The 19,322-nt window shown below is 40.6% G+C and overlaps 2 protein-coding genes across 5 annotated transcripts; both read right to left on the bottom strand.

Moving 5' to 3' along the window:
- Positions 1 to 12: 12 nt before the first annotated feature.
- On the bottom strand, positions 13 to 12,504 carry plcd4b (phospholipase C, delta 4b). 4 transcript variants are annotated; one of them, XM_041057032.1, is made up of 17 exons: positions 12,321 to 12,504; positions 11,099 to 11,139; positions 9,832 to 9,882; positions 9,489 to 9,647; positions 7,472 to 7,700; positions 7,093 to 7,222; positions 6,683 to 6,914; positions 6,290 to 6,491; positions 6,018 to 6,162; positions 5,348 to 5,500; positions 3,748 to 3,918; positions 2,407 to 2,557; positions 2,031 to 2,147; positions 1,240 to 1,418; positions 929 to 1,061; positions 597 to 746; positions 13 to 398 (listed from the first exon to the last, which is right to left on the bottom strand). In XM_041057032.1, exons 3-17 carry the CDS (start codon positions 9,848 to 9,850, stop codon positions 307 to 309), a joined length of 2,262 nt encoding a protein of 753 aa, XP_040912966.1. In that variant the 5' UTR covers positions 9,851 to 9,882; positions 11,099 to 11,139; positions 12,321 to 12,504; the 3' UTR covers positions 13 to 306. The 4 variants fall into 4 exon arrangements, with proteins under 4 accessions (XP_040912966.1, XP_040912967.1, XP_040912965.1 ...); XM_041057033.1 differs by having other exon boundaries at positions 9,832 to 9,885; XM_041057031.1 differs by lacking the exon at positions 11,099 to 11,139.
- A 2,227-nt stretch (positions 12,505 to 14,731) lies between these two features.
- LOC121194951 (CCR4-NOT transcription complex subunit 9-like) lies at positions 14,732 to 19,236 on the bottom strand. Its single transcript, XM_041058113.1, has 8 exons — positions 18,904 to 19,236; positions 18,024 to 18,209; positions 17,801 to 17,916; positions 17,087 to 17,196; positions 16,870 to 16,979; positions 16,569 to 16,667; positions 16,340 to 16,431; positions 14,732 to 15,018 (listed from the first exon to the last, which is right to left on the bottom strand). The coding sequence occupies exons 1-8, from the start codon at positions 18,919 to 18,921 to the stop codon at positions 14,850 to 14,852; spliced, it is 900 nt and encodes a 299-aa protein (XP_040914047.1). The 5' UTR covers positions 18,922 to 19,236; the 3' UTR covers positions 14,732 to 14,849.
- Positions 19,237 to 19,322: the final 86 nt, after the last annotated feature.

Consider the following 19,322-nt stretch of genomic DNA (forward strand, 5'->3'; position numbering starts at 1 on the left):
TTGTGGAAGTGCATGTCAGGCATAAGAATAGAAATAAATGCAGGCAAACAGCTGAAACACTACATGGACGTTTTTTTTGACAGTCCCTGTTTCTTAGTAGTTTATTAAATTCTGAAATATCACCAGCTGATTGCTCTTTTAAGTCTGTGGAAAATGTTCAGTATGAATGTTCAGCCCTACTTTAGGTTGGCAAATGCTCAAAATCAGATTGAAGTACTATATTCAAATATTAAAATTCCTTGTCAGGTTTGTGGAGACACTGGACATGTGACCACCTCTGGCTTCATACCTGCAGATGTGACTTCTTCATGTGAGCTGTGAAATGCTGATGTTGACAAAGATGGAGGAGGGAGGGATAGCTGTTCCATCTTTTGAGAGCAGATGTATGTGACGATATCCTGGAAAGAGGAAGAAGATTTATGTTTGACTGAGCTTTTAAACACAATGGGACTGCGTGAATCCTGGGTTTTCCTGTGTCTGGAATTGGACACAATCTAAGACTTTATCTAAATATTTAATAAATATTGGAGTGAGCTGTAACCCCGGTGGTTTCAGTGTCACGCTTTGTGTTTTGGCTCCGCGTAAACTCTGCTCACCTGCTTGGATGCTGGTAAACGGAAGAGTGAACTGTCCTATGAAGTCATTCCTGGAAGCCTTGTCATGATCCTCCACAACAAAGCGAACCAGGGCCAGCTCAGGGGTGTGGATGACGAAATTTAGAGTTTCGTTCCACACTGGGTTAAAACCTGCAGGTGGAGGCCAGTAAAAAGAAATGAACACAACCGACCGTGACCTTTTTCATTTTTGAATTTCCTTTTCAATTAATCCTGCTTAATTAATCCCTTTTTCACATCCTGTCCTTATCAGAATCATTTATATAAAAGACGTACATTTTTAATCTGTATAAAAACACTGAACACTTTCTCACCATTGTTGTTGATGTGACTGGTCTCATCCTTGGCCTGGTCCCGTGGCACTCCATAGATCTCCACTCTGACCAGCGGGTCTACAATTGAGCCTTCCTTCTGATTCACCTTTGGTAGCTGCTGCCCGCTGATCACCTGATCAACACATTTATATATAGAAACCAATGTGTTGTACTTGCACAGAAAAGGATATTACAATTTTTCTCTGGTTTTCTGCCACACCATGCCTCACATTTACACAGCTTACACACACTGACAGGAGTGGCTACTCATTACAACCACAAACGAGCTGGACGTTCATATAGTTTTGAACCTGTATGGATAAGCGCAGTGGCCTGTAGCCTTGCCGCTCCTCAGGTTTCTCTGGACTGAACTGAGAGCTGCCCTCTCTCATGAAGTCAGGTTTGAGGACGTAGCCACAGCAGCTGTTCTGCCTAAACAGCCCATCGTTCAGATCCATTTCCAGACCAGCAGTCTGAAAGTTCAGAGCCACTTTGGGAAAGAGGGGAAATAATGCAATTAACAATGTTTGTTTTTTATTGTCGCTGGCTGAATCATTTGATTTCGCAGAATCAGAGACATCTTTCTAGCTATCAAAGCAGACAGCATCAGTTTGAGACCCTGTGACAGGAAGCATCTGTCCTGTCAAACCCGTTCAGCTGTGGGGGTGATGTTATGTATTTGACCCTGGTCTCTGTCCTCCCTGTAGGAGAAGGTGGGGGTGGCAGTGAAGCCACTGGACAAATTAAAAGTGCACCAAAGTCAACAGTTGTAACAACTGCTGCCCTTATTTGACAAATTAGACTGTACCAAACTGACGGTTTGACAAACTGACAGGATCAAGCTTCAGATCACATGGGGATTAATTTAAAAAAAAAAGCAAATTTATTAAATGTGTCTGATCCTGAAAGTGTTGAAATACATCTAGCTGAAATATTTTATGTAACCATATGATTTTAGCTCTTTTCAAGTTAAACACAAGTCAAACTGCAAAGTTTGTGTCTGCAGACATTGGGACACTCTGGTCTTCTGACTGGAAACGGGACATCAGTGGTTTTGGCACAAAAGTTTGGTTCATCCAGCAGAGGGCAATCTTCCCCTCACCCATTTGGCAGCCCACATTCCACATGTCCTGTGGGTTGTAGTTGGAAGAATCTGTCCTGAGGCCACTGGGGTAAATCCTGCTCAGCTGCCTTGTGTTGTACTGCACAAAATCGGTCCCTGAAGAGAGATTTGAAAAGAATAAAGCTAATGTGTTTCTATAGCATAAACAGAGAAATCATCTTGCTTTTTCATCTATAATGCAGATACAGTTATAAATGATATAATCATGTTCAAAGATACACTATGTTACACATGTATAACATATCACAGTCATAAAACAGGTGTGTTATTTTATCAGAGGAATGTCACCCTCGCTTGAGATTTAATAGTTCTCCACCCTTCCTCTAAATACACAGTTTCCTCACACTAATGGTACCTGCTTCCTTTGCTAGCCTCTTGGCCTTGGATTCAGAGAACGAGGACATCTCGTAGCATTTGCCATGTAAACCAGCAGATTCAAAGCCATGGAAGTGCACGCTCTTGCAGTAAACCACCAAGTCTGACAGCTCCCGTGACAATTTGGATTTCTGGGGAGAAAAAAAATGTTAAAACGTTAGTCGACAAACAAATCCTACTCCGATGATTTTAAACATTAACCCTGTAAGTCAGAGGCCAGTAATTCTAGAATAATTACATTGTATTTTGTTTACAACTAAAATGAGCTTAATAGCGTGAAAAGAATTGGAAATTGCTCTAGAAAAATACTAATTACTTGCTAGTTATTAAAAAGTAAAAAACATATATATATAAATGATATGCAGAGCTGAATATGTAATATTAGGTTATACAACAATTGCTTATTGGAAAATAATTCATTGTCACATCATTCAAGGATAAGAAAACATTTTAAATGAAAAATATAAAATCAATACTTGAATATGTCAGGGTCAGAGGAATGAAGTGAGGTGGCAGCTGCTAATTGGTTGTAATTATGTATAATTGTTAAGTTTAATTCCCAGCTTTTTTCACACTGTTTATTTGTAATTTCATGTTTATAGTGGACAATTTTCTGGTAATCAGTATCTGATCACTGGCCTATAACTTACTACACATTTCACATATGAGTGTAAATCTTCATGAAAGCCTTAAAGCAGCTAAGCATTCTGGGTAAAATATTGGGACTGCTTCTCTCTGCCTCATCAGCACTAATTAAATGATTAAAGCCACAAATGCTTCCAGTTAATCTCTCACTGCCCAGCAGGGAAATGCTGTAGCTGCTCTGTGCAGTTCACTTGTACACTTACACTTATTCTTGGTTAATTTGTTAAAAGTTCAGTTTGAAATGCAGATTTACACATTTCCAATTCAATGTTTTTCACAGAGAGCTGTTTTTCCCACATCTAAGGAGAAGTACAGTGGATTCTGTTTTTTATTTTTTTATTTTACTGTTTTTCTTCTTTGTCTCATATCTGTTTCCTGTTTCTTTTCATTGTCTCCCTTCTTTTACTCCAGTCTCGCCTCCCTGTTTATGTCCCAACCCAGTTTCCTGTCTCCCTTTACTGTCAAGCGCCATTCACAGCTGTCTTGCTTCACTACAGCCTCTGATATTCTTCACTGTGTCTGCAGACAATCTGTCTTCACGTCCACTTTGAGAATCACTGAAGAAGCATGTTCTAACAATGCTAAAGAAATAAAAGAAATAAAATCTGTCCAGGATTAAACAGAGTAACAGCAAGAAATCACAGGGTCAGAAAGTGTGAGTACTGAGTATATCTACCTTTGCATTCTCGTTCAGACTCCCAGCAGGTGGGTCTTCTGCAGACGGGCTTTCCGCATCACCGTTTGCCATCTCTTCCTCATCACTAACTTCATCTGTCAGGGTTTCATCGAGACAGTCTTCTAGACGACCGATCTTCTTGGCCTTCAGCAAAATTTTCCCCTTCAGTTCCTGTAATGAACACCAATAAACAGGCATGCAGTCATGAGTGCAACAGAGTCTGTCTACAAGTTGTATGTAGTGTCCATCTGTGCTTTTCATCTGTAGTATTTTTCTGTTGATTTGAAAGTGCAAACAAGGAAAGCTGAAAGTTTCATTTAATCCAGATACATGATGAAATCCATATAGTTCCACATGTCAGCAGAAGATGCTGAGTGAGTGTTGGAATGTGGGATGGACCAGCAGGACAAACTGACAGAAGATCCCCCATCATCAGTCCTTGTTGTCTTCAGTGCCCAGACTACTCATGAAGGTGGTCCATCTCCTTGCACTTTCCTGTCTCCTAACTAAATGCAGGATTGCACAGCTATTTAATTGGGAAAATCCTCAATGGAATTCTGCATAGCAATTATCTGCCATTACTCCAAGTTGGCATTGATTGTCCTAAGTGCTCTAATGGAAAAGAGTTTGGAAGTCATACTATTGCTTTTAGGTTCAGTGTGGAATGGATAATGATGCACAGGTAGACCATTAATCTTTAAGATGTCTCTGTATTGTTAATGATCTCTAAGCTTCCCCCAAATTGGGCAGTGTTTAAAACTTTACTGTTAGTCAGTATACAGTGGTGAAGTGGTCAACATGGTCACCCTGTCAAATCTGGACCAGGGCTTTACTGTGTGGAGCTTCCTCCCACAGTCCAAAAGACATGCATATTAGGTGAACTGGTGTGTCCATAGCTGTGACTGTGAGTGTGAATGGTTGTTTGTCTGTATATATGTCAGCCCTGTGATAGACTGGTGACCTGTTCAGGGTGTACCACTCTCGCCTCTCGCCCAAAGTCAGCTGGGAGTCACCCCCTGTTTAGCAGGTGTAATGTTTACTACAGTTGTTATTTTAGTTCAGTCGTCATTATTTAGTTTGCTAGTAGCACAAAACGTGCAGCTGTGCTAATAAAGTTTTGCAAGTATTTGGTTGTGAAAGTATTGGACAAACTGAAATTATGACCTGGTGATGGCGCTGAAGTTCAGACTAAAATATCTCAACTACTGGATGCATTGTCATGATATTTTGTACAGACATTCATTGTCCTCAGAAGATGTATCTGAGTGACTTTGGTGATCTCTTTCCTCTATCACCACCATGAGGTTGACATTTTTATTTTTTGGTGGAATGTCTCGACAATCATTGAATGGAAAGTTATGAAATCTGGTACAGACAGATCATTAGGCCTCATCAGCAGGTCAAAACTTAGAATACTTTGCTTTATTTGTCAGTTAGGGTTTAATTTAGACTGATCTTTACAGTCTCTCATGGTCACTATCATTTGTGTTCCTTGTTGAAGTTTCATGACAGGTTTAAAGTAAAGCTGAGTTCCAGTGCTGCCTCACCGTAGGAAGTACACATCTGACAAAAAATAAAGAAAACCCAAAGAGATTCAAACCTGTGGAGAAGGAAGCTGTTCAGGGATCTGTCCGTCCAGCAGGGTGGTCAGTAATGTGTCACCCAGGATTTGGCGGAGGTGCTGAGCCATGACCGTCTGCTGCTCTACACCACAGTGATTCTCAAGAGACAGGATGACTGGGAAGTCTGATGCCTGCCAAACAAGGATAAGAAGACACTGAACTTTTACAGGAATGTATTTAGTTTCCATCAAGCGTAAGTTTCCACAGTCCTTCAAAAAAACAATTTCTTCATCATATGCTCCTAAAGTTGAGTAGGAAAGTTTGAATAGGATAAAATGGAGAAGTGGAGACACTGGTTGTTCTCCATGTAGGTCAGTTAGCAGGGGTACGTCTGATTCCAGAGGCAGTGAAGGTTACTAACTGCTCCATCTGGGTTTAACACTTTTCTGGGCACACAGACAGTGGTGCACATACAGTTTATAATTCAGCTTAGCTTTATATTTAAAGGGTTGGTTTTGAGATTTATGTCTGAATTCTGCCAACACCCGAGAGCAGTGGAGGAGACCGAAATTTCATTAGTGGTAGTCTACTCACAGTACTTAAAGAGGCCCACAGTAACATCTGTTTCCAGAAACACTGTATTCATTATTCTGGACAGACCATATTATTTAAATGTTTCTTCAAAGACAACTTGCTTTTTTTTCGCACCTTGAAGGCATATTCTTTGAGTGTTGAAACGATGTCTCTAAAGAGAATCTTAGACGTCAAAGTGTGACCGTGATACACAACGGGCTCTCCATCGCTGCCGTCCCAGGAGTCCACCTCTACACAGCGACAGCCTCTTTTCAGAGCTCTGTGCACACATACAGATGTAAGTAAAGACCATTGTTTGTTTTTGCTTCAATGCTCACTCCATTGTTACTCTTCCATCTATGAATTCCTGTGTGTCAACTGTGTGGTGTGTGTGCAGCCATCCTCACTGGATGTAGGCCTCTAAGCTGCTCTGTCCTCGGAGCTGGTCCTCCAGGAGGTAGGTGTTGTGTGAGGTGGAGATGAAGTAGTGGCTGAGCGGCTGGCTCATGTCCTGGAAGAGACCCCGATGCTCAGGTTTAAATATGGAGCCCTCCTGGGAGCACAGGTACATCTGGAAGCCATCTAGTGACATGGTGTTTTGTTTCTTGGCTGCACAGAGGGATGCAAATGGAGCTGGTCAGTCCACCACTTTGGTACAGACTGAAAAATTTCAGTGATCTCTGGATGCCTGTGAAAGTTTGTCCAGACATTAATGCTTCCTAGAGGACAAAGTCTACAGACTTTGGTGATCCCCTGATGTTTGAGTGCAATACATTGCTCTCAGTCACAGCCACCTTTACCTGTCTCAGATGGTTCATAGAGATCAATCAGCTCCTGGGCGTGCTGGGCACTCTCATCCCCTTCATGCTGCTCCGTCCTCAGGAAGTTCTCCAGCTCCTCCAACATTAACTTTTCCCCATCTCCAGAATATTCCTGGAACACCTTCCATACTTCATCCCTCTGAGTCAGTATCTTATAGAAGTGGACGAACTGCTCGATTTCCAAAGAGCCACTCTCTGATTTATCGGCCATCTGTGGATATAAAGGAAGAGATCTGTATTTGTTAGATTTTTTTGACTTGTTATCTATATGAAAGCAAATTCCCAAAATAAAAACAAGGTTGACCTTTAAAACCTGCATTTCAAATGAATTACTAATGCTGTTCTATCTTCTTACCCTCACATATTGAATCTCCAGATTGAAATCTTACCGTAAAGAGATGGAGGGCATGTTCTTCATTCATGTCCACGTTCATCATCTTCAGCAGTTTCCGCACTTCTTTAAAAGTCATCTTCCCATCTTTGTTTTTGTCAGCTTTCTGAAACCAGTCCCAGACCCATCTGAGCGGATGCTAAAGGAAACTCAGATGTGTCATGTAATGAAAACTCAAATTTAATGTTAATATCTGGAGAGTTCTACAAGAAAATCAGTTGTTCTTTGCTGAAATAATCTGATAGGCTGCACAATTTAAATTGAAAAGAATGTTTTCTTTCAGATCAGATCAGAGAAGGGAGGAACCAGTATTTTAACCAGACAACACCAGAATAAACACCGTTGTTCTTCAGTGATCTATCACAGTAAAAGGATACTGGTCTAGCCTCTCCTTCTCATCCATCGTTTGGGCCTTGTGAATTAACTTGCACACTCCCTGGATCCAAGCCTGGGCCTCCTCTGGGGACTCCGCCACAAGGTCCAGGTTGCCTTGGCGACCATGAAACACCAAGGTGAAGCAGAGGTCAGCGGGGAACTCCTCGGCGAGGCTCAGCAGGACTTCCGACTGGTGGCCCTCACGCACTGCCTCCAGCTCAGCCACTGAGACTGAGACATGATGAGTGTATGATCATGACAAAGAAACAGTTCAGTGGGTGATTATACTGCTTTAATTATTTGATGCATTTCATATTCTTCTGTGTGCAAATTGAAAGTATGTTGAGTGAGATGTTCAGCCAAAATAATCTTTGTTCTAATAAATAGAGGGATTAGTTGGGAGGTTTTTGTGTTCTGCACTTGTTTGTCTAGTGGTGTTACTCTCTCAATAACAAAATCAGAACAAATCTTGAACTAAACCAACTGAGTATAATTGGAATACAGTACCTTTTTCGTATTTTGTATTTCTACTAATCTGTAATAACTATCTAGCCTTGGACTACACCAATACACTTTATCTAATTAAACTTCTCTTCATAGGGACTCCACTGCACATGGTTATCATGTCAGTACAGTAAATGCTTAGCTTAGCTTAGCATAAAGACTGGAAACAGTGGGAAACAGCCAGTCAGGTGCTCAATCAAACAAAATCAGCCAAGTAACTTCCTGGAGTCTTTGCTGGTTGCCTGACAACTGATCCCAGCCATGAAATCTGGGCTGAAGGAAAGAAGGTTTCTATGCAGCCTGCAAGGAAATTCTGCTTGTGGTCAGGTTCACTTTTTTAAAGGTTATTTTTATGGAATTTTTGCTTTTATTGCGTGGATGAAGGTAGAGGGACAGACAGAAATGAGGGGGAAGACAGAGGGGTATGACATACAACAAAGCTACCCAGCAGTAGCTGAACTGGGACCTTTACCAGCAGGCTACAGGAGTGCTCCCAAATTCACAATTTTAACCTATAAACTGACTCTACAATTTCAAGGATCTTGAACTTTATATAATGTGGTTAATTCACAGAGAAGGTCAGATAAATGAAACAAGAGTTAATACGTCTTTACAATAATGCATGAAAACATTCAGGCGTGTAACGAATTTAAGGAAAAAACAACATATAGTGTCTTAATAAGAACAACTTTGTATTGATTTGCAGTGACCCTTACTTCTAAGCGGTTAAGTGGACCCAAACCATGCTAGCAAAATGCCCCCCCCCCCCCCCCCCCCCCCCTAACACTGGATCCCCTCACTGTAGGGGTGAAGCATTCAGGCCTGTCCTGTTCTCTTGGTGTACGTCACAAGTGCACTCACTAACTTGTGGAGAATAAAATGAAGGATGACTCATCTGATCATATCACTTTTTCCACATCTCTGTAGACCAGTGTCCATGGTTTCTGCACCACTGGACTCTCAAATGCACATTCATCTTTGTAATGAGGGGTTTATTCCTCTCTATGTGATTGTGAGCAGACTGTTCTTTCTGACAGTCTGATCATGTCCTGCATTAGTATTCTCAGTCACCTGCTGAAGAGCTGCTCTTGTTTGTCCTTCCATATCACACTAATGCACGAGCATCACTGTCATCACTGTGCACACTTTCTGACCCTGTTTCCTGATGTTTTTCCCATAGATCTAAATGCAGATGTCACTGTTCCTACTGAAACTCCAGTCAGTTGAACAGTTTCTGTGACTGAAGCTCCTCCCATCTGTGCCCCAACAATGAACCCTCTTTTTAAAGTCACTTAGATCATCTCCTTTTTCCATCTTGATACAAAATCAGAATCAGCTGGGCCTGTTCAGCATTTTTAAACATGCCACAAAGCATGACTGGATGTTAACTGCTTAATTGTATGGGTGCAGTGCACCTGTGTGAAAGCATGTGTATTTTTTATATCCCTCTATACATTTATTCAGGTTTTTCCTTTAATGTGTCACCCATCAGTGTGCCCACGCTTCTCTACTCACAGGTGGAGTGACCTTTCCCTGCCCATCTGGATTTGTACCAGATAGTCATGCCATCCTCCAGGAGGCGGAAATGCCGCTGCTTCTTCCATGAACGGGATTTAACCTTTCTCAGAGTCGATCCTGCCATCATCACCTTGATATCTGGGTCATCTTGGACACCTGCGTCATGTGAAAAATCATACACCTTAGATACTACACCATTAGAACTGGCAGGCCAGAGAGAGGAGCAGTAGGTAACTAGTTCCAATTAATGATTTAACTACTACTGATTTAAATATAACAAATGATAAAATCATCAAAAACATTTCTACATCCGCACACTGAATGAATAACATTTACTCACGAGAGCCTTCAGGATCCATTGCTATCCTTGAATCATGCCAGTGGAAATATGCTGCTAAAAAGAAGCAGATGTTAGTGAATTGTTCCAGATGTTTTTCCCTATTTCTAAACAAAATAAACTTTACAAAAGCTCTTTGCTCATCCAGCTGCTCTAACTACTCCAAACCATCTAAATATAAATAATCACAGTATGAGATTAATCTTCACTTAACCACATAAGATTTGCTGAGCACACTTTCAGCAACACCCTGGTTCATGCTGTTAGTTACACAAACATCAGTTCTCTCTTCTCGGACACTGATCAGGTTTGTTGGAACGAATAGTACAGTTTATTACTGAAAAGAATCTTGATTGGAGTTGTTAAGGAAGGACATGGCTGCTTCACTTTGTCCATAGAGGATTTCCCTGCTGATCCAAGAATGTGAAACATGTCCATCCATCATCTTCAGTAATAAGCTTTTCAGTTCTAATCTAACAAAATCAGAATCAGCTGGGTAACAGATGGTGAAGGGAATTCTTATTGATATTTTTAACTGTAAAATCTGGGCTCAAACTTCTGTGTTGGCAAGTAACTGCACAGCTGAAACGTCCCTGAGCAAAGTACTGAATACTTGTCAACTCCTGTTCAGTTGCTAAGTTGGACACTTGTGATGTGGAACTGTGGCAAACAAAAAAATGTGATTCCCTGAAAAGATCGCTGAGGTTGAAAAAGGGAGGATACTAACACAATCTGAAAGTATGTAGTAGACTGGACCATTTGCATTTTCTTTCTAACAGCCAGTGTCTTTATGAGTCAGCGTTTCAATCTTGATCCTGTCACGCCATCGATCTTTACTCATACATTAGCCGCAAGCAGACTGAGAGGCTCGTGCATGGTAGCTCCTGCAGTCTGCCTACTGACATAGAAAAATCACACACACTCAGCGGTCTGTGCCTGTCTCAGTCAGACTGAAACCAGGAGTAGATAAAGATTGATTTTCCTTTTAAATTTGATTTATCTATATGCAAATGTAATGCAATGCTTCTAAGATTATATTTTCCATTTCAATTTGGTCAGTGCTTCGGTTTATGACTAAATACACCCAAAACTATCCCATCAGCCCCAGCTGCACTTTGTGTTTAGTGCTAATTAGGAAATGTTAGTATGATAACATGCTAAACTATGACGGCAAACATGGTAAAGGTATTGTATCTGCTTAACGTCACCATGTTAGCATGGCTACTGTGAGCATGTGTGTTGGCAGATAACAGAATTTAATCCAACGTACCACCACACAGAGAGCTGCTAAGATGGCTGCAGAATCCAGAGCTGCAAACATAAAAACACTGAGTTATACAGAAATGTAGCTTATGAAAAAAAAATCCAGCCCAAAATCTGTTCATCAGTGAAATCTCTGTTGTTTGCTGAAAAATGTGGATTTAAAAAAAAGGAAATGGGAAGGTTTTCAAAGGTCTGTTTATCTGTATTCCTGTCTGACAGCTATCGTTTCCTTTCATTGTCTCCTGAAACAACAAGATCTAATCTTGGGTTCTCTATGTTTCACCAACGCCTGTGCCAGCCCAACACCCCCAGAGCCCGTCCCCCACCCCCGGCACCCAGGCATAGTTCTCACCACACTATGACTGATGTGATGCAAGGAATGCATTTTGCATTTGCTTCACAATTTAATATCACACTTCTGTGGAGGAAACAGAGTGACCATGATACTGAGGCTTATTTTCCACAGCTACACACAGCTATTTGCTCCATAAACTAATGTGTGCTTTCATGTTTAGTGTTTTTTTTTTTTTTCTGCACAGCCACGTCAAATGCATTTCCATTTTCCGTCCAAGTTTTTCAGACTGTACCCCTGAAAGTTTAACACATCTTCCTTCGTACTTCAGGTCCATACTTTCATGTTCCAATTAGGTCACATGATGTTTTATTTTTGGGGCCATGCTTAAGTGTTTTGGACTGGCACTCTCCTCAGGGATGAGTCACACATGGCCACTTCTTGAGGGAGTTCACTGACCACGCGCACAGACACACAAACACACACAGACATGACTCATGAGGATATCTGACAGGATGGAAACTGGGAATAAACAACCCAAGTCAGGAAGACTGAAAACTTTATACTTTCTGTGTTCCACATGCATCTAGTTTAAGTTTTAATCACTGTTATCCTTCATGAGTACATGCCATTTTCCCAGCACAGTGACATGTGTGTCCTGATATTTACCCATGTCTGTATTTTTTTTTCATGCACACAGTTACGTGAAGAATTCAACAAACAAGTGAACAGCCTCTGCCTGTCCAATAAAATCCATATAGAACTCCAAACCGTGGCAGGGAAGGGGGTTTGTGCAGAGTTAATTAGAACCAGAGGCAGAAATATGAGACATAAAAGCATCACTTCAGCAAAGCCTGCATGCAAGAAAGCTGCAGCTGAAGATAGAAAGAATAACAGTTTGCATTTGTCTTTGACAAGAAAAAGAGTGATACTTTACCACAAGTATAGATTTCAGAAGGGATTTTATGAATCAGATCTTCAGATGTGGGTACACTTCAGGAAAGCTTTCCCAGCAAAGGCCTCATGGACTGAGGGGTAAGATCCTGGACGGACAGCTTGAGAGAGGGTCTGTGGAGGTGTGCACATCACGTTAGCCTCTATACACTGAGATCCAGACTCAAGGAGAGTCCAGGGGCCGTTAACCGAGCTCAGTGCCTTAAAAAGATGGGGAGTGTCCAAAGGGGAGTCTGGCTCAGCCTCTCTCCTCCCCTCTCTTCAGTCTTACCGCTGGGTCTGAGAAACCTGATTTCCTGGTCACTGCTGCCGCACGCTGGCATCCCCCTCCTCCTCCTCTACACTCCCTCCCCAACAGCCTTCCTTCCTTTCCTGCCACTCCCTCACTGCGCCATCTACAGACCCTGCACTATATCTGGTGAAGGTCACTCCCCTCACCCTGCTTTGCCTCAGTCTGTCCTCGCCTTTCGTCCTCCGGGTGATTGTGGATGCTGTGCAGAGCTCAAAGTGTCTCTCATGTTTCTGTGTCAGCACTGATAATGGGTAACACAATTCTGGGAAAAGGTCTTCTGTGCTCGGGAAAGAAGCCAAATCATAAAACAGTGAGCAATACCTACTGTACATGAAGACAATTTCCTTCTGCAGAATTAATTAAAAGTAGCCGTTGACTGCTATTGTTAGAGAACTTTGCTTTTCCCTGATAAAGCAGTCCCTCAGGCCAAATCTGATGTCTGATGGTATCAGAAAACACAGACTGCAAGAAGATTGCAAGAGGACAGACTCACTAAAGACTAGACTGTAATTATGGGTGAATATCAGTGGACTTCTGGTTCACAAATAGCAGCACAAAGACGGAAAACATCACTTTCCCCACGGTCAACCCAGTCAAGCTAATGCACTCCTCCATCTGAAAACCTCTCTGAGCCAGGCCTATAATGACTTTAGCTACAGTAGCTCTTCCCTCATAAAAGGTAAACAGACCAAAAAAAAAAACACACAGTATATACTTAGGAACATCTCCCGAAGGGACGGGATTTGCTCATAAATGGAAGGCTTGAACGTAGGTGTTTCCGTGATGCATGATGTCCATTTCAGTCATTGTGAGGATAATGGAACCTATGGGGGGGCAACAATCTGTTAATGTACCGGTAAAAGGAAATGAAAGCTCATCAGTGAAGTCTGTGGGGCTGTTAGATGGAGCACTCAGTGAGCACAGGTGAGCCACTTTCTCATCTGGCTAAGAATGAACCTAACATAAAAATAACTTTGAAACTTTGACTGAAATATCCCCCAATTAAATAATCAAAATCTATTTGTGTGTTACCTTTAACAGCTGCAGCTCAGGTGAACTGCCCATAGATGTGACAGACTGGTGACATGGTTATGGTGTACCCCATCTCCCTATGCATGCTGGGATAGCATCCACCCCACCACGACGCTGACCACGATTTACTAATACATACGTGGGTCTACAAACTGTTTGCAAAATGTCATGAAATATATTTAGTTGATTTAAAAAAACTTAAGAAACTCTCAAAAAGTAAATAAGACTGAAAGCAGTTCCTCTTATCACATGTAGAGGAGACTATTAACATCCTAAGTTTATTTATGAAATTGCCTGAATAAGATCAGCTTCTGAGATTTCACTCTGGACAGAAATCATTTTATATATATTACTGGGCCATCAAACACAATACCAGTAAAAAAAAACATAAAACTATTCAGTAACACATCCACTGTCTAACTAAACTGCTGCATATCAGTCCACAAAGGCTTGGCAAAAAAAAGAGAAACTACCAAGATGAAAAAGTCTTACTTGAAATGCAAGAAGAAAAAAAAGTTCCTACTTTGAAATGAAATGTTTTATGCGCTTACTGTGATAAACAGGATAAGAGTTGAGTGATATTTTGGAAGGGCTGATGTTGTCAATGATATTGGCTTATCACAGTGCAGCCACAAGTATTGACCTAAAGTCTGACAGACATCCAAATAATTAGTGTGGTTTTACTGCAGCAATAAATAATTTACAGGCTGCATTTTAATGTATTTTTTCTTATTTCAAGTTTAATGTATTTTTCTGTTGCTACTTATAGTTATCATTTTCAATAAGGTTTACTGTTATTGTTTTGATAGTGAAGTCTTTTGTTTAACTGTAAAATATCCTACCCAGACACATCTTTATCACAAGTTTTTAATCAACCAACTTCAAAGAATCTTGCCAAAACTTTCTATGTCAAAAACAAATCAGCCAATATCTATATATCATTATTTTCAAATACTGATATCAGTGTAAACTTCAGAAGGAATTCAGTTACGACAGTAGCCTCATGTGTGCAGGTGATGTACTGACTCACAAATCTGTGGATATGAATCTAAAAGAAAAAAGCTTTCCTCTGTTATGAAGTCCCTTTACTTTGCAGACAGTCTTAGCACCACATTTGGCAAAATACAAAATCTAGACAGTGATGAGAGAGTCCTCCTGAGTCCACTGCCAGTGCACACTCTGTCTCCGTCACTGTGGAGCCAGTGGGATGCCTCTGGCATCAGTGACTTGGCCTTCCTGCAGGTTCTTGACCAACTGTGCAAGCCAGCGCTTGGTGGTGGTGTCGTCCTTCAGCACCTGGGCGAAGGTGCTGTCTTTCAGCTGGTCTGGCAAACACTGACGCAGGGCCTCCCTGGCTCTGGAGGAAGGAATGCCACATGTCACAAAGCAATGTACTTTTCTGTCAACCTCTTGCTACTGTATTTATCAGGAATAAATGTGAGAGTGAACAGAAAAGAGCCGACAGGCTTTCAGCTTTTACTGAAAACAGATGGCCCAGAATGTTTCTGCAACCCAGACGCTGAACTGGTAGCCGTGGGACTATATCCATGTTGCATACATGGGGAGTTCTCACTACCCTCTTGGTTGCTGTTTACATTCTCCCTCTTCTGCTCTGTTACCACAGACTCCTCACTTGCTGTGTATTTACTGATATTAACTATGTTACTTATTTGCTTCCTCTAACTGTGTGTTGTGCAGCTGTAACAAAGCAATTTCCCTGTGAGGTTCAACAAATATTTTCTGATTCTGATTATAAAGCTTCTCATATCATGTCTGTACTTCTCTACCTATATCAAGATTATATACACACATCAGGGGAAAACTCAAACAGTGGACAGGTTATTCATTGGATAAAAATGGTTACTTATAGAGGCTTAATATCAAAGACCAATCTATGCTCTATTTCAAGAGCAACCACTCATCTGCAATGTGCTCTCCTGATATGCATTATTGATATTACACAAAGAGATACTAGCTTAACTATCAGGCTGATAAACTGTATTTGTAAACTTCAATAAAACATATTGTGCTTTGTGTGATACATGGTGAATGTATCTGCTGACTTTAAAGCACAAATCCTGGTCAAGATCCAGCTTTAAACTCACTTCAGCTTGATGTAAAAATGTAATTATTTCTTCTGACTTCTGATTTAGCGGGATGGGCCTTTACTTCAGTGGTATACCTCTGCTATGGGAAACCCTGTCACATCATGTGAAATTGCTTACTTGTGTGAGGGAAAAAAATGGAAATGGCCCAACACAAGTTTTTTTTTCTTAGGCCTAGAAACAGCCAAAAGTGGCCAAAGTATTTGTTTTGTAATGATTTAAACGGGAGAAAAAAGCTAATATTAACATCTTTAAGGCTGTAACCAACGAGTGTTTCGACTTCACTGGATATCCATTACCAAAGTGGCTAGAAATTAATTTTCTGATCAAGGATTGTTTTCATTAGTGAGCAAACATTAAGTTCTAACCACAGGCTTGCAAGCCATTTAACTAATATTTACCACACACTGTATTTATGGGATACCTCATGGCTCCTCCTAGTGGCAACTACTGATGATTGAAGACATATTCTCTGCCTGATTTTAAGTTTCAGGGTCTCTGTTAAGAACCAAAGTCAAATCAGATGACCACAAACAGTATTCTATATCTGTTGAACGCTGCTGAGATTACTACCTGAGGTTGTCTGACAGGCGAAGGTAGCAGCGCACAACATGCTTCAACAGACGAGCTGATGGCTCTTTCGAGAGCTGCAACACCATTTTGCCCTACAAAAAAAAAAAAGAAGAAGAAGGAGATGACATACTGACAGCTATTATTGTAAATGATGCCGAGTGTCACACTGTGCATAGAGACTAGGAAGGTAAATTCGATCAAATTCTAATGTTTCTCAAGGGACACTTACAAGGATCATGGCCACATGGGAAAATCGTTCGTATGTCTGACATATGTAGGCCAGGCCTGTGTCATCCAACAGAATCTTCTGCAGTATGAAAGTAGCAACCTGCCAAACAAAACAAAGTGAAGAATGGTGATTGCTGTACAACCCTGTCAGGTCCTGATACACTGATATAAATATAATATTTCTATTTCTATGAATTGAGATTTGAAAAATGTACAATTTAACTTAAACTACAGGAGTACTTAAAAAATTTCAATGGAAAGCAGCAGGTTGTGTTTGAAAAGCAGGTGTACTAATGAAGTACCGTCTTTGATAGTTCACTGCCTGATTCCATGATACGGAGACACAGTGGAATGATTTCAGTGGTGAGGAGGAAGTTAATCACTTCTTGTTCATCTGTTTTGACCAAGGCACCTGCAGTAAATACAAAAACACATATCGTTGAGAATCATGAAGACACAGTTTTGTGTAAATAATGCTCATTCATGAAATAAAATAAAATAAGCAGGAGGAGAGTTTACCTATGACTCCAAGGCTGGTGAGTCGCAGGTATTCAAACGGCCGGGTTTTACTCACAGTGTGCAGAAAAGGATAAAGGAAAAGAGGGATGTGGGCTGCAAGAAAAGCTGACCTGGTGAGGAACAAAGAATTAAAAGCACTTTAATCAATGTGGCTTAGATTAGGTAACAGTAAATATCAAACAGAAACTCACAAACAGATTATTTTTGTAGCTCTGTAGACAGTAGAATGTCTCGTTAACATTACAAGCAACTAACTTCATGAAGAGCAGGGATTAAAGACTGAGCTCTCAGATGTAAGCCATATACCCCAGTCAATAAAAAGACACACACTCTTAAAAAAAGCCATTGATCATGTGTCATGTCTGATAAAGCAGTACAATGATAAGAAAACAAAATAGCAGTCACAATAAAGTGGAGATGCAAAACAGCTTCATTGTCAGTTCTGAGGCATCACATTTAAAATTTGCGGAGATATTTTACTGTTTTTTTTTTAACATCAAATACCAAACTCCTTAAACCGACATTATTGTCAGTGAGTATTTGAATGATAAAATCCATTTCCAGATATTTCAACAAGTTCAGAGAAAATCATGTCAGTTACAGTGGAAGAAATGCTTCTGTCCTGTACATTAAGTAGCTACAGCTTTCTGAAGCATTACACTGTTAAAGCTTCCAAATACAGTGTACCATCACAAGCACTAAAAGAAAAATTACCGTGTCTCAGGGTGTGAGGCAACACACTGCAAAAGTGCCAGGGCGTTGCACACTCTGTTAGACTGGTGAGCTGTAAGTGTTGGTGGATTTATAGATGGATAGATGTTCACTATCTCCTAATAAAAAAAAACAGAAATCAGTTAAGGCCACACAACAGTGGATGAACGCATTCAAGCAATAACAAAAGATATTACACAGTTTTGGAATGGGATACGAGCCATACCTGCAACAGTGCAGCAATGGTGCCACAAGAGTGCCAGAGCATTGGAGCAAGGTCTGGCACAGATTCACGTTTCTTGCTTAGTTCCAGCAAGGCATTTTCTCTGGTTTCTGGACTGGACAATTCATTGATCCATTGGTAGATCTTCTCCCGGTCCACCTGGGCCAGGGCTGTGACATTAGTTACAGCCTGTCAAAGAAAGGGTAAATAACTGAGAAATGCATCCATCATTAGCAGCCAATTAAACCTCATATATGTACTGTATATCAATGTGGTAGGAGAAAATGCATTTTCTGCAATTTTGCTTAACATACATATTTTGTGAAATCGCAACTAGACGCACTGTCAAACCACATAATAGAATACACATAATGGACACAGGTATTAAAAAATATCAAATTCGATTTTAAAGCAGCGAATAACTTTATCCTGGCGTCACTGTGAATGCACTGGCTCTTTTCCTGAGACCTGTTGTTATTAATATTATACAAACAACTAATTATGACACAGCCAAAATATCGATTTTCTACTTGGTCAGTGGCCCAGACATTATAAACTGTTCAGACAAACACTGATCATTTAATTTAAGCTCTGATGGAGCTCCCTAAGTTTCAAAAGATACAATATAGGCCACGATGGAACTGAGGGAAATATGAAAGACATGGATATATAGAAGACATAAGACACTTCAGTTGAGAGCTTGAACATGATACAGAAAAAAACAACGATATGTGGTACTGTCAGACTGTGTTGAATAAGACTAAATAAAATTTTGATGGTCTTAAAACAACTAAATGAGAAACAAAGAAGGGGGGGTATGTTAAGATAGTTGGTACCGAAACAACAAAGTCGTGCAGTAAGTTACGCTGATTTAGATACTCACTGCTCCCGTCGCCAGCATTCTCCGAAACTCTTAGTGGACCCAATGTGTAGAAATGTGGCGTAGTGACAAACAAACGCGACTCCAACAAAACAAAGTTGGCGAAACTAACACACAGTACGGACAGCTAGCCCAAGCTAGCAGCTAAATGTATGACAAATACGCGAGTACGTTCACATTACAGGCAACATATCTTCATTGAGATAAGAGAATAACAAAACCTTATTATTATAATTTATGTGTATCATTACCACCTTCTCAAACTCAAAACTGAAAGCTAACTCATCAAATAAAACAACGCAGAAGAAATTTTTCGATAGGCTATGCAAACAACCTCCGGATAAGTAGTTAAAAATATCGCGAGAGGAAGACGCAGTCTCGGTTTTCATTTCCGTTGTAAATTTTCACATTCCCGCCATCAT

The sequence above is a fragment of the Toxotes jaculatrix genome, chromosome 15 (genome assembly GCF_017976425.1).
Source record: "Toxotes jaculatrix isolate fToxJac2 chromosome 15, fToxJac2.pri, whole genome shotgun sequence".
Taxonomy (NCBI): Eukaryota; Metazoa; Chordata; class Actinopteri; family Toxotidae; genus Toxotes; species Toxotes jaculatrix.

Bases quoted from the DNA above. Each gene is read 5' to 3' on its own strand.
- plcd4b (XM_041057031.1), bottom strand. The intron at 5,501-6,017 runs GTGCGAAAAAAA...CTTGTTTGGCAG, and splicing joins TCAAAGAATATGCCTTCAAG to GCATCAGACTTCCCAGTCAT. The intron at 747-928 runs GTGAGAAAGTGT...CTCCACCTGCAG, and splicing joins CAGTCACATCAACAACAATG to GTTTTAACCCAGTGTGGAAC.
- LOC121194951 (XM_041058113.1), bottom strand. The intron at 17,197-17,800 runs GTAATTTTTCTT...GTTCCTCACCAG, and splicing joins GCCTCACACCCTGAGACACG to GTCAGCTTTTCTTGCAGCCC. The intron at 15,019-16,339 runs GTAGTAATCTCA...TCCTTCCTCCAG, and splicing joins CGCCTGTCAGACAACCTCAG to AGCCAGGGAGGCCCTGCGTC.